Source organism: Hyaena hyaena, unplaced genomic scaffold (genome assembly GCF_003009895.1).
Source record: "Hyaena hyaena isolate Hyena2069 unplaced genomic scaffold, ASM300989v1 scaffold_155, whole genome shotgun sequence".
Taxonomy (NCBI): domain Eukaryota; kingdom Metazoa; phylum Chordata; class Mammalia; order Carnivora; family Hyaenidae; genus Hyaena; species Hyaena hyaena.
This window is the reverse complement of record NW_024080787.1, coordinates 1,639,307-1,653,374: the sequence shown is the minus strand read 5'-3', so window position 1 is coordinate 1,653,374 and position 14,068 is coordinate 1,639,307. Positions and strand designations below refer to the sequence as shown.

The window sequence follows — 14,068 nt, the reverse complement described above, 5'->3', positions numbered from 1 at the left end:
TGCTCAGAGCCTGGTACCCAGGGACACATAATAAATGATCATTCCCTTTGCTTTCTGCCACTGTCCCGCCAGACTTACACAGGCTGCCCAGACACCTGTCCCAACTTATCTACAGGTTCCTGGCTGCCTGACTTCAAAACAATCCAGGGCTCCCAGCTGTACCCAGCAGAGCATGGTACCTGGGTGGAGAGTGCCAGGTCACGTAAACCACAGCCCAATGCCCCTTCCCAGGCCCCCAGAGCTGCAGCATCCTTCCCATGGGCCACAGGGCAGAGCCAGAGGCATCTGGCTTGCTTCCTAGCCACCCCTCCCTTCAGGCTGGGAGAATGGCCTCTTTCCTGTCCTGGCCTCTTTCACGACCTGCCACTCTGGAAATCGATCACATCCCCAGAGACGAGAAGTGCCACATCCCTGCCATAAGACCCTGCCCTGTGTCCCTGCTCTGTCCCCCATTGGTCACAACTCAACTTTCTCTTTCTGTGTGTAGAGATGGGAAGTGGTAGGCACAGGTCACATCTAGTGGGAACTGCCCTCCCTTCTTGGCCAGGACCACCTTGTCTTCCAGCTGGAAGTCAGTCCCCATGTTCCCCTTGATCACGTCTACTGTCCCTCCCTTTTGGGGTTAATTCTGTCCCGCTGGGTGTGCACAGGAGCAGGGTGGGCAGGAGGCATCAGCTTTGGAATGTCTTGAATGCAAAGGAGTGCACACCTCTCCCCAGAACCAGCCTCACCCATCCTAGAGTGCAGGGAAGGTGCCTGGCTGCCTGCTGCCGGGGTCATCTTCTCCTGGGTCCTGCCTGCCTCTGGGGCCAGCCATGCTCCCTGGGGATGCCCAGACCTGGTGGGAGGCTTATCTCTGGTGCTGGGTGTCGCTCAGCTCGTTTTTAAACACTGCCTGGCTGAGAGAGCAAAGGCTTGTTCCTCCCAGACATCTGTCCTGACACAAAGGCACACACAGTAGGCACTCAGGAAATGATCGCTGAATATGAACAATGAAACATTGAGAGCACCTGCTAAGTGCCTATCACCCACTCAGCACCTTCATGCAACATCCACTGGAATCTTGCAGCCCCAGGAGAAAGGCACCCTTATAGTCAGCCATCAGACACTTTCTTTTTTAAAGGTTTTTATTTTTAAGTAATCTCTACACCAAATGTGGGACTCCAACTCACAGCCCCGAGATCAAGAGTTGCATGCTCTACCAACTGAGCCAGCCATGTGCCTCCGTTTGGCACTCTTCTTAGGCTGGGGCACCGGGGTGGCTTAGTTGGTGGAGCATCTGACTCTTGATTTCAGTTGTACCGGCTCATCCACATTGAGGTTGGAGCCTGCTTAAGATTCTCTCTCCCCCCAACCCCCGCTCTACCTTCTCCCCAACCCATGCTCTTGTGCTCCTCCCCCACCTCTTTCTCTCTCTCAAATTAAAAAAAAAAAATTGCTGCTCAGGGGCGCCTGGGTGGCTCAGTCAGTTAAGCGTCTGACTTAGGCTCAGGACATGATTTCACGGTTTGTGGGTTTGAGCCCCACATTGGGCTCTGTGCTGTCAGCACTGAGCCCACTTCAGATCCTCTGTCCCCTCGCCCCTACTCTCTCTCTACAACTTCTCTGTGAGTGTGCTCTCTCTCAAAAATAAACAAACATTAACCAAAAAAATCCTGTCCATTAGGCTATAAACTTTTGGATGGAAAGAATGTACGCATCTTTTGGGGGGCCCTTTGTTTCCTTTAATTCCAAGCCTTCATAGGCTTGGGGCTCAATAAATGGGTATTGAACTGAGCAGACGTTTTACAGGATGGCCACAATTCCTATGTCCCCATTTTCTAGATGAAGAGGACGGATGCTTGCAGAGGATGACAAACTCACCCGACGTCACACAGATGGGAAGTAGTGGTGCCAGGATTTGAACAGACTCCAGGACCACCTTCTCAGAACAAGGGAGTCATCAGTACCAAACCACAAAATGACAGGGAGACACTGGGGAGCTAGGAGGAAGCAGCAAGGTGCTTCCCATCCAGGGGAGGCCTAGTGATTTACGCTGGCTTCTTCCTTAGTACAATGAATCCCAGTGTTTGAGTAAAAGTGCTGGCAAATGAGTCTGAAACCTTCTCCAAAGAAGCCACCACGAGGAGATCCTAGTCTGTCCCTCTGAGCAGGCCTTTTGGGAGGAAGGACTTGGCACAGAAGGAACACCTCCCTGAGCCACACCCTATCCCAGGGCCTGGCACATGTTTCCACTTTGATTCTCATAACAACCCCTCGAGGCTGGTACTATTATTGTTTCTAGTGCAATTGTTCCCAGTGGACAGACTGAGCCTAGGGAGGAGGGCAACTTGCCTGGGGCCATTGGGCTAGTCAGCATCCAGACTGGGGGCTGCTGTCATTCCAGCCAGTTTTCTAGAGAATCAACCATTGCTGAATAAACTTTCACCACCACCCCAGCTCCTCTTCATCTCTCCACTCCTCATACAGGCCGTTCTCCATTACAAGCCCCTGAGACAGGAGCTATTAACATGCTATCAAACTCAACACTCAACACTTATTGAACCCCAAACCTATGCAAGGCCTTGAATTAAGCTACCCCCCCCCCCACACACACACACACCTAAAAAAGATAGGTAAGCGCAAAGGTTTCTAACTTAATAAACAAGATTAGAAAAGCACCCTGATAACTCTAATTGCTTGGGTCAGGCTATTTTCATCAACTCTGTCCCATTCAGGCCTTATAGACATCCTATCTTAATTGTGAAAATATAGCTTCATCCAACAAAATGCAGAGAGGCAAAAAGAAAGAGAAATCATGATAAACAGGAAATACAAACTAACATGGCAAGAGTAGGTCCAAACACATTAGTCATTACAATAAACGTGAATGAATTAAACTCTTCTGTTAAAATAGAAGATTCTCAGGTGAGAATACAAAAACACAACAAAAGCACCTCTGTGCTATTTTACAAGACACATACCTGAAAAGGAATGATGCAGGAAGGTTGAGAGTAAAGGAATAGAGCATGACAGACCAGGCAGCTGCTACTGAAAAGGGAAAGGAAAGCAAGGTGTACATACCTCAAGGACAAGACGGAAGGAAGTAATCAGTGTAAATGTGCGGTTTGTGCCCCTGGTGACCCAACAAAAGACTGAAGTGTGAGCCCCACCGCAGAGATTCTGACTTCCTCAGTCTGTGACAGGGCCTGGACATCACCTGAGAACCAGGAAATGAACCACAGCAGTGTGTCACAGTGTTAGGGGAGCAGACTGAGGAAGAATCCCCAGATCTCTACGGGAAGGAAGTCTTGTAAGAAAGCAGTACACAGGAAGCATCCACTAAATACCAGATTGATTGGTCAATTGACTGATACTCTCCTTACTAGAAACTTCCATGGTAATTAGGCAGTAAAATCCTCCACACCCATCTATTAATCCTGGGGAAGTATATCCTAAACAGAGAAGATTGCTGGTGTAGTAACTAGGGCTCCCTTTCCTGGTGGCCTGATCGGTTTCTGCCCAGGGAGGGACACCCTACCTCCGGGCCCATGTCAGCTGTGTGCTTTCAGGCTCTCATAACCCCACACATGCAGGAGTTCAAGCTGCCTCAGGTAATACCATGTCTTGAAGACTTTTGCAAGGTTTAAATAGGGCTCCAGGGAATCTCGGTACACCCAGGTGGCAGGACATCATTCTGGGTTCAAGACCAGTGGCAAGGAGTACCAGTCTCCATTTATTAAGCACCTACTACATGCCGTCCTCTCCACAGTCACAGATTCAAAACAAACCTCCTGCCCCTGTTTACTGAGTACCTACTACGTGGTTGGCACCACTCCTGGGGGGATGGAGTGACTGAACAGGATGCAAAGTCCCTGCCTTCCTCAAGCCCAGAGAGGGGCGGGAATGTGGCCGGAAGCACAGCCGACAAGCAGCACACCTGGGCCTAAAAGGTGAATCTGCAGCTCCTCAACTCAGGTTTTCTACTCTACTCACCATGCCCTCTGTCCCTGCCCATGGGCCTCAGTTTCCCCATCAGGAACAGGGAGGCACTGGTTGCCCATTTTACACTTGGGAAGAGTCGAGCTCCTTATGTGGGGCAGCAGGACTGAGCCCTCTCAGTTCTTGGCACAAACGCTGACTGCTTCCTCAACCTTCAGGTGGAACCGAAACATCTCCGTGCCCAGGATGGAGAGTGGGGAGCATAAAAGTTAGGAGTTGAGATCTGAGCCCAGGCTGCAGCCCCTCTGGAAAACAGTGTGGAGGTTCCTCACAAAATCAACACTAGAACTCCCCTGTGACCCAGCAATAGCACTGCTAGGAGTTTACCCAAGGGACACAGGAGTGCTGATGCACAGGGGCCCATGGACCCCAATGTTCATAGCAGCACTCTCCACAATAGCCAAATCATGGAAAGAGCCTAAGTGTCCATCCACGGACGAATGGATCAAGAAGATGTGGTTTATCTATACCATGGAATACTACATGGCAATGAGAAATAATGAAATCTGGCCATGTGTTGCAACATGGATGGACCTTGAGGGTGTTATGCTGAGTGACATAAGTCAGGCAGAGAAGGACAGATACCATACGTTTGCACGTATAGGAGGATTAGGAGGTACTTAACGGAGGACCGTGGAGGAGAAGAAGGGGCGGAAAATAGTGGGGGAGAGGGAGGGAGGCAAGCCATGAGAGACTCTTGAATACTGAGAACAAAATGAGGGCTGATGGGGGTGGGGGAGAGGGGAAGGGGGGTGATGGGTATGGAGGAGGGCACTTGTGGGGATGAGCACTGGGTGTTGTATGGAAACCAACCTGACAATAAACTATTTAAGAAAAAAATAAAATAAAATAAAATTTGGTAACAACAACAAGAAATCTGAGCCCAGGCTGCTGGGGCAGCAAGGAATTCTGCACAGGACTGTTTTGCTGCAGCCACGCAGCCTTTCAGGGGCAGCAGACAGCAGGTGGAGCAGCCGGCCAGTGAGAAGACCTGACAAACCCCAGCAAAGGGTGGGCCAGGCGGCCAGCTGGGACACCCCGGTGGCCAGCCTGCCTGCTCCCAGTTCTCACTGCCCGTGTCAGAGCAGCTCAGAGTCTTTGGGCAGGCTACTGAAACTCTGAGCCTCGCCTGCAAGATGGAGAGCTGGGTGGTATTAATGAAAAAACACAGCATGATGTTAACTTAGAGCAGCTCAACCCCAGAGCCTCTTGTATGTTCACACCTGGGGGAGGGGAGTGGCGGGGAGGGAGGCATCCGCGTGCATAAGCCTGACAGTCATCAGGGCACAAAGTCCCTCCCCACTTCCCGAGACTTTCCGTTTGTGTCTCCCCATCTGGAAACATCCTGCTCGGCCTCCATTCTTGCCCCTCTGGTCCCTCCTGAGGTCACCTCCTCGTCCTCCCTGAGACCCCTTCTCCCACTACTGACAGGACTCTGAGATGCTGGACTCCAGTCTCCCTTCCGGGCTCTGGCCCACACTGTTCCTGCTGCCGGTTCTTCTTGCCCATCCCGCCCCTCACTTTAAAAGACCTGAACACTCATGGTCTGGCTCAAACACGCAGAGCAGCACAGAAAAGAATCCTACCACCGCGTCTTGGCCAATGTTCCCACATCGCCACATTTGCTCTGGGTTTTGTTTACAAAGAAATATGCTGTTACCATCCTTTATCCCTTCAGCCCCCTCCTCCGGGGTAGGGTAATTTTGGGGCTGCTGGTTTCCTCCTAAGCCTATTTCAGGCTTTCACCACATATCTGGGTCTGCATTCAGAAACATTATATTGCTTTGTATGAATGTTTTTAAAAATATACATAAAATACACTTTGTATCCTTCATTAACTCTGTTCACTGATGACTTTTCATGCTTGTGCGAGTGGGAGTGGATGCATACCCCCTCTGCCTCATCCCCTCCGCCCCCTCCCGTGCTCTCTTGATCCACCCACCCTTGGGGGTCCTTCAGACACCCTCCCGGCTGTGCCAGGGCCCCTCTCCCTCCACTACCTTAGCACTTACCACCCTGCACTGTTGCTGCTGCCTGTTTACTGAGCACACAGAAGGTGGCTGGATGGGGACAGGGGTCAGAGCTGTGCTCTCTCCAGGCCTTCACATTCTGTTCCACCCCCGACCTTCTTGGTCAGTGTGTGTGCATGCACACACCAGTGTGTGCTCTGTAACAGGTTTAAGGAGGTAGAGAATCTTAGCAGTCCTCCATGGCTCACCCTCTTTCATTCATTCTCTCATTCATTCAGCACATGTGCTGCACCAGCCAGTCTTGGGGAGGGGGCCACTAGGCAGGGAGGGAGACAGACCTTCATTCCCATCTGCCCAAAGGAACAGAGTCAAATGGCTGCTGAGGTAGGACCCAGGAGATGGGCACAACAAGAACTTAAGGAGGGCTTCCCTAAGGAACAGAGACCAACCAAGAAAGAGGAAGAGAAATGAGCCAAAAGGGGCGAGAAGGGCATTCCAGGCAGGAGGAACAGTGTGTGCAAAGGCTACATGGCTGGACGCAGTGCAGAAAGGACAGGGTGAAGGGCACACATTTGTGCTATGCAGGGCTGCAGCAACCAGAGCCTGAGAGCAAAGGGAAGCCTGGGGCAAGGGTTAAGCAACAGGGGACAGGATCAGATTTGCATACTGCAAAGAGCTTCCTGGCTGCCATGGGGAGAAGGGACTAAGGTGTCTGAGTGGAAGCTGGAACTATGAAGAGGCTACTCTAAGTACACCAGGCAAGAAGGCCTGGGCTGCTGGCTGTGTAGGCAGGGCAAGGAGATGAAAACATGGGGCTGGCCGCTGCAGACGGCAGACTTCTGCCTGGAACCCAGGGGCCTCCCTTCCTCGCCACCAAAAGCAGAGAGAACAAAGACCAGAGGCCACTTCCCTCTTCCCCCTTCAGAGACAGGCTGGGGCAGGCAGACTGGGAGAATGGCAGGTAGCCTTGCCTGGAGTAAAAGGAGTTGGGAATCCCAGGTCTTCCTCCCTTGACAAGGAGACTCGGAAATGCTTTGAAAGGCAGCTTCTCCGCAGGGCCTTCTGGGTGCCCCTCACCCTCCTTAGGGTGTTGCCTAAATGGTACAAATTGAATTCAGCCTCTCCCCCAAAACTTCCGGTCCCCAGATGACTGCCCCCTGACAATGCTGGAAGCGCCGCCGTTAGTGGCCATTCTAAAGATCAGTGCTGTTCTGTCCTCAGTCTACTTCATCAGGTCTCCTTCTCTCTGCCAAGAGAAAGGACTGGGCAAGTGAGGGCAAAGCCAGAGTGAGGAGAGGCGGACAGGGTTGCTGGGGTGGAGTCAGGGAATACAAAGGCAGTGACTCCACCATCCAGCCTGGGGCAGTCCCTGGAGATGGCTGCCACCAGACCCAGGTGTGGGTGGGAAGACCCAGTTTCCCTTCCCAGGGGCCCCTGGGCCCCCAGCATCAGCCACCTGTAAGCTGTGAGCCCAAGCTGAGTGCCTTTGCTCTTGGCCTCAGTGTTATCCTCTGTGAAAAGAGACACGAACACCAGCCTGGCGGTCTCGCTGTCAGAATGAGATGCTATAACACCCACGGCTATGCTGGGCTGTGCACGGTAGGTGCTTGAGAAATGGCTGGCCAGGTCACTCCAGTCCAAGTCACCCCTGTGGGTGGAGGTGGGCTTTACTGATAGAACCCTCCCCAGATTGTTCCAGGCTTTCCAGCTGTTGCTGATCAATGTGTCCATGTGTGTCTCCATTGTGTCTGCTTGAAGTGGGGGCCACATGAATGTTAAGGGGAATGGATGAGAGTCAGCTGAGCTTCTGCCCACCCAGGGAGAGGAGACCAGTTAGTTGCATGGTTAGCTCTGGGCTTAACACTATCCTTACCCTTAATAGTCTGTGATTATTCGTATTGGCTGCTATAGTTTACTGAGCACTCACTGTGAGTCAGGTCTGGGGCTGGGCACCCAGCAACCTCACAGCTGGGGGTTGCTATCATTACACCCATCTCACAGATGAAGAAACGAAGACTCAGATGTTAAGTGACCTGCCCAAGGTCACACAGACAGAAGGGGCAAAACTAGGGCTTGAACTCACACCTGGCTGACAAGAGACTCTGCTCTTAACCACCAGGAGACTCAGGGCACCCTAGCTGGTTTCCAGGATGGCATGTACCCCTTGCACCAGCCTATAGAGCCTTGGGCCCTGCCTTCCACACAGGGACCTCCCCATTAAGACTGGATGCAGCCCTGGTGAGGTTGGAAGGGGAGGCCAGGCTTCTGGGTGCTTACTGGGACACAGGTCTGTGTGGAAGGGCAAAATTAGTCCCATTTTACACATGAGGAAGGCGAGGCACAGTAGGGTTAAATTTCTTTGCCAAAATCAGAGGCAGAATTCAGTTTTACACCAGAGCTGGATCTTAACTATTCCGCTCCTCCCCACGACAGGTCAGACACCTCCCCCAGGAAGTCCTGAAAGATCTCGCAGGTCTCCACCTTCACCCTGACAGCTCTTACTTCAGACCCATCAGGAGCACTGGAGCCGACAGACTAGAGGCCTCGTAGATCCAGCTCTACGTCCCGCCACCAAGACACAGTCCTGTAACTACACTTGTAATTACGCGTAACTCCATCAAGTACAGGGAGAATGTCAACATCTCCTCCACCACCCCACCCCCACCGGGAATGTCAGACCTGGAGTCGTGCAGTGCACAGCCTGTCCACCAGCAACCAGTTCAATCCCAAGCACGTGTTAGGTGCCTTATGTGCACTTGTTCAATAGTTATAATCACCATCACTGCCGTACATGGAGGCCTCCTATACCTTTCAACTCTTTCTCTGCGTCATTTCATTTCATCTTCATGCTAACGATATCATAACTATGCTTATGCCACTTCTCCAGGTGAGAAAACACTGGCTCAGAGCCCAAGCAGCTCACCCCAGGTTGCATAACCAGGAAGGGGCAGCTGTTAGGGGCTGTACTCTCAACCAGGTAACACTCAGGTGGGAGCAGGTCTCCTCGGACCTTCCCCGCTGGGCTGGATGCCCATCCTCATCCTCAGTGACCTGCACCATCAGGTCTGGCCCCGTCTTCACCTCAGGTGTGAACATCGGCTCCCACACCTGTTATTAGGAACCAGCGCGGTTCACCGTCCTGGCCCTCCCCAGTTTCCGACGCTAACAGGCTGACAAAACAGGGAGGGGCAGGTTTTCTCTAGGAGGGCTCTTGTGTGACTGCCTGGGTGTGAAGGCCGTGACTCCTGGCTTCTTCGTCCTGGGTACCCCCAGCTGGAGGCAGTGATGCTTAGCCTCTGTCTGGGTACTTCCTATGTGCCAAGGGCATTCTGTCTGCTGTCACATTTGCTCACCCCAGGACCCCATGCAGGAGACACTTATTTGCACCACCCCTGCTTTGCAGATGAGGAAACTGAGGTTCAGAGAGGTTCTCTGACTTCCCTTAGCAGCTGTGGACCACAAGGGAGGCATCCTGCTCTCAGGGCCAGAGCTCCACCCACTATGCCATGCTGAATCTTGCTGGCAGCCCCACCCTCCCTCAGACAAAGGAGGCCCCCCAAAAAATTCTGGGTGAAAGAGTAACTTGAGGGTCAGTGCCCCATGACCAGCGACCACATCTTAGAGCTACAAGGACAGCGATAGGCACCAGGTAACACTCAAAAGATTCCTGTTGAGAGAACGGGGCAGGAGGCTGTTAGCCTACAACCTAGACCATGAACTTGTCCCCATTGACATGAAGGGGCCGAGGGGATGCACTGGTCAGGTGAGACCATGCATGGAAGCACCTGGGCCCTACTCAGAACGGTGTCTCTTCCAGGCCATGGAGCCCAAGACAGCCTCTCATCTCATCCTAGGGAGAAAATCAGGAAGGCTTCCTGGAGAAAGAAACCTCAAAGCTGAGATCTGGGATCAATGGCTGTCAGCCAAGGGCAGAGGGTGTTTGCTTTGGGCCAAAGTATGCAGGGAAGGGGTTGGGATGGAGAGGTAGGACCCTGAATCCTCGCCACCCCAGGCCCTAGAAGTCCACGTAGCTTTAAAGGATGGGAATTCCTTCCTGTCCTCTGTTAGGAAAGCAAAGACCCTCCCAGCTTGTATGAATTCATCCTAACCTTGTTAGGTCCAACCTTCTATTAGGGGCGCCAGACAGGCAACCGGAGGGATTGGGGTCTGGAGAGAGGGAGGAGGCAGAGGGCAGGGTGAGGCCTGGCCCTTCTCCTGGTGTGTGGGTGGTGCATATGGGAAGGATTGGAGGGGCCCAAGTCTTGCTGGGGGGAGAGCAGAACAGTCCTCCGTGGCTGGCACAGCATATGCGATTGTGCAATGCCCCAGAGAGCAGCTCAGGGACTGGACGGGACCCCAGCTATGTTTGAGAGCCAGCTGGACCCAGACACAGAGGAACAGCATGCAGGGCCCTGCCCAATCTCTGGGGTTGTGAAAGCCTGGGGAAGCTGTGGAGTGGGGGACTTTGGAAGGGAGGAAAATAAATGCCTCTGAGCTTGAAGCAGCACATAGGAGAGATGGGGACCCTGAGATCACAGGGCGGTGCAGCTTCTGAAACGGTTGGAACTCACGATAATGGACTGCCCACACTTCCCTGCCAGTGCCCAGGCCTGCCTGCACCTGTCTGAAGGGTCTGCCTGGGCTGGGCCACAGGGGTGCCGTGGGAACCCTGGACAGAGTCTTCACACCTTTAGCTGGGCCCGGAAGGAGGTGAGGATACCTTGGGGTGGACAGTCCCAAGCAGGTGGGCTGTGCAGTGTGGAGTCTCCCCCTGAATGAAGCCCCTTGTCAGGAGAAGCCTGGTAAAGTGTACCTTCCCAGCCAGGAGCCCCCACCTCATATTTGCTAGAGAAGGGAAGAGGCAGGGGTCAAAGTCCCGTCCCTTCCCTCAATCTCAGCATCTCCAGGAGGCTTCCCTAAACCGGTTATTAAGTGAATCCATCAGGCTTATCAAAACGGACGTGGGCTGCAGGCTCAACGCAAACACATCAAGACATGTCATTCCCTTCCCAGACCGCCCTGGGAACCTGTGGCTCAGAGACGCCGCCAGTTTCTGGGCTGGAGGGGTGGGGGTGGGGCACACCCCTGAGAAGTCATGCATGAGAAGGAGGCCCCGAAGCCGCCCAGCCACCGCGCAGACAGCAGCGCGGCTGCCAAGGAGGGGGAAAGAAAAGGGGGTGCCTCAGCCTGTGCCCCCATCCACGGACCCGACACTCACCGGTTTTTCTTGCTGAATCTCGGGAGGGCGGGTGGCAGATACCCCCCACCCGCCTCACCGTCTCGCCACTCACCACCCCCCCCTCCCCACCCCCCCCCCCAGCCAGGAGCACCTGCACAATCCCTAAGAAGCGCTAGTGACGCCCCCTCCCCACCCCATCCAGCTCAACTTCCCTTCTCCTGTGAGCCTCTAGACGAAGCCTCCTGGGCCCCCCGTGGCACCCCTGCCTTGGGTGTAGGGCCCTCCCGACACACCATTACCCACCCCCGCGTTGCTTCCCAGTCGCAGGAGAACCTCCAGCCAAGGCGACCCTGCGACACGGAGGTCCCCGGCGCTTCAGTTCCCCGCCCTCTAGGCGCCCAAGCCTGCGCTCCTCGGCTCCTGAAACTTCCCTTCGGTCGCCCCCAGCCCATCGCCATCCCCGCCCTGACAGTGCGGGCCAGCTCTGGGTGTCCCTCCGGAGCCGCGTCCCCGCGCGTCGCGCACTCCCGGCTCAGCCCCCCGGCCCCTGGGCCACGCTGGCGGGCCCCCTGCAGCTTCCCAGGCCAGGCCGTCCCCCCGGCGCCGCGGGAAGTGCTTCCCCGCCCAGGGCTCCCCCCGGCGGCGCCTCCTCACCTCCGGGTCTGCACGGTGGGGCTGTATTTGCCTTTGTTTCTCTTCCTGAAGAGCGAGTTCATGGTGGCGCTCGGGGTGCGCGGGCGCGGGCGGCGGGTCGCGGCGCCGGGCTGGCAGTGGGCGGCGGGCGGGCCCCGCGCGCACGAGGGGCAGGCAACGGACGCAGGTGAGCGCGCGCCGGTGCGGGAGCCCCTAGTGCGGCGCGGCGCGGGCGCGCGGTCACTACTCCCGGGGGGCGGGGCGCCCGCTGGCCTCCGGCTCTCCTGGCCTCACCCCGAGAAGGTGGCGCTTACCTTCCCGGGGGAGGGGCCACCGGGCGGGCGGGGCTTCCAGCCCCCTCCGGCGCGCGCCCTAGGCCTGGTGCGAGCGAGAGGGGCGCCAGGCCAGGGATGCGGGTGGGACACCGCCCACCCTCCCCGGCCCCCGCACTCTTGTGGCTGGCAGGTGGGCAGGGGCGCACAGGCAGCTCTCCCGGGCACACCCAGCCCCACCCTCGCACCCCCTCCCCGGGGCCTGGCGCGCCCCCTGGCTGAGGGCCTCACCTGACTTCCCCGCTGCCCCTTGGCGCAGCGCTCCCTTTTCCTTGGCTCACACCCAGGTGGGCCCCCCTAGACAGGTGTGGCAAAGACCTGCCGGCTCGTGAATGACACTCAGGTGGAGTCAGTGTCGATGACAACTGAGAAAAACACGCACCTGCCTTGCATCAAATCCCCCATGACTTCCGCCACAAATTGTCAGCCGACACCTGGCAAGGCTTCTGACGGCTCCCAGCCTCAGTTTCCTTATTTGTCAAACAGTGACTGCCCTTATTTGTCAAACTGCCCTCAGCCTCAAAGGTTAGTAGGAGAGTCCTGTTGAGAATTCACACAGAGAACTTAACACAATGCCTAGCCCAATTGTGCAGGAAGTGTGTCGGTCATTATCAAGCCATCTAGGGTGGACAAAAAATCCTTTGAAACTTTAATAACTCCAGGCACTGGCATGATGGAACTACTTCACGGCTGGTCATAAAAGCGGCTGGATTCTGGTTCAAAATAGCCATGCTATACAATTCAGCGTGTACCCAGGTTAAATTGTGTGCCACTGTGTGCCTGGGTTAGACACTGGGTGACTGTGCCCCCAGGTTAGGCATGTGCCAGTTGAGAAGGCTGCAGTTGGACAGTGAACGGTCTGGCAGTGAGCCCAAATGGGGCCCAGACAGCTGGGGAGTTTCATTGCCACTTTAGAGGGTGCTGGGGGTGGGGTCTGAGCCCAGCTGGAAAGGAGAAGCAATGAGGTCTGCAGGGGAGGGAGCAGGATCCCCACTGGGCACCTGAGTCCTCAGGCTAGTATCTTCCCCAGATGTTTTTATTTATAAAATAAGGCTGATGGTGGGGAAGATGGTCCCCAAAGGCTTTTACTGCCCCAGACCCCAGAGCATCTGCGAAAGACAGCTTCCTTGAGGACATCACTTGTCCCTGCCATCTAAGGGCTTCAGTTTTGAAGTGTTACAGAGACTCTAGGAAAAACTTATCTTTTTTTGTTGTTGTGAATGTTTATTTATTGGGGGGGAGGGGCAGACAGAGAGGACAGAGGACCTGAAGAGGGCTCTGTGCTGACAGCAGAGAGCCTGACGTTTGGCTCGAACCCATGAACCGTGAGATCATGACCTGAGCCGAAGTTGGATGCTTAACCGCCAGGTGCCCTCAAAAACCTTATTCTTAATGAGGCATCTGTGGATGCACTTAAGGGGGTCAGTGCATCCTCACAGCTTCTTTTTTTTTTAATTTTTTTTTTTAGCATTTATTCAGTTTTGAGAGAGAATGAGTGGGGAAGGGTCAGGAAGAGAGGGAGACACAGAATCTGAAACAGGCTCTGAGCCATCAGCACAGAGCCCGATGTGGGGTTCAAACTCACAAACTGTGAGATCATGACCTGAGCTGAAGTCGGATGCTTAACCAACTGAGCCACCTAGGCGCCCCACACAGCTGCTTTTAAAATGTGTCCATTTGTGCATTTTTCTTGGGGAGGGCTGACTGCTTTCAGTGAGTTCCTTCCTTCACTTGTTCAGCAGATACTCATTAACATGCTTCCAGCTGTGGCTGCCTGGTTCCACTAAGAAGATAAGAAAAGCGAAAAGACAAAATACGGCAAGAGGGCCTTTCTCTTCAGGGATGGGGCCACCAGGCACTAAGGAACTCAGGTCCAGCCAGCTAACATTGGGAACAGGTGTCGGCGAGGAGCCAAGGCTTCAGAAGTACAGATATGTGTGGCGGGGGGTGGGGGGGTGGACCTGGGGCCTGCA

At 54.6% G+C, this 14,068-nt stretch overlaps 1 protein-coding gene across 1 annotated transcript in view; it reads right to left on the bottom strand.

Annotated features, from left to right (window-relative positions):
* The window catches only part of PPL (periplakin), a 46,957-nt gene extending 35,075 nt beyond the window's left edge, over positions 1-11,882 (bottom strand). The window contains exon 1 of the mRNA XM_039239301.1: positions 11,785-11,882. Within this exon, the coding sequence (XP_039095232.1) occupies positions 11,785-11,846 (62 nt within the window). The 5' untranslated portion in view covers positions 11,847-11,882. The remainder of the gene's footprint in view (positions 1-11,784) is intronic.
* Positions 11,883-14,068: the final 2,186 nt, after the last annotated feature.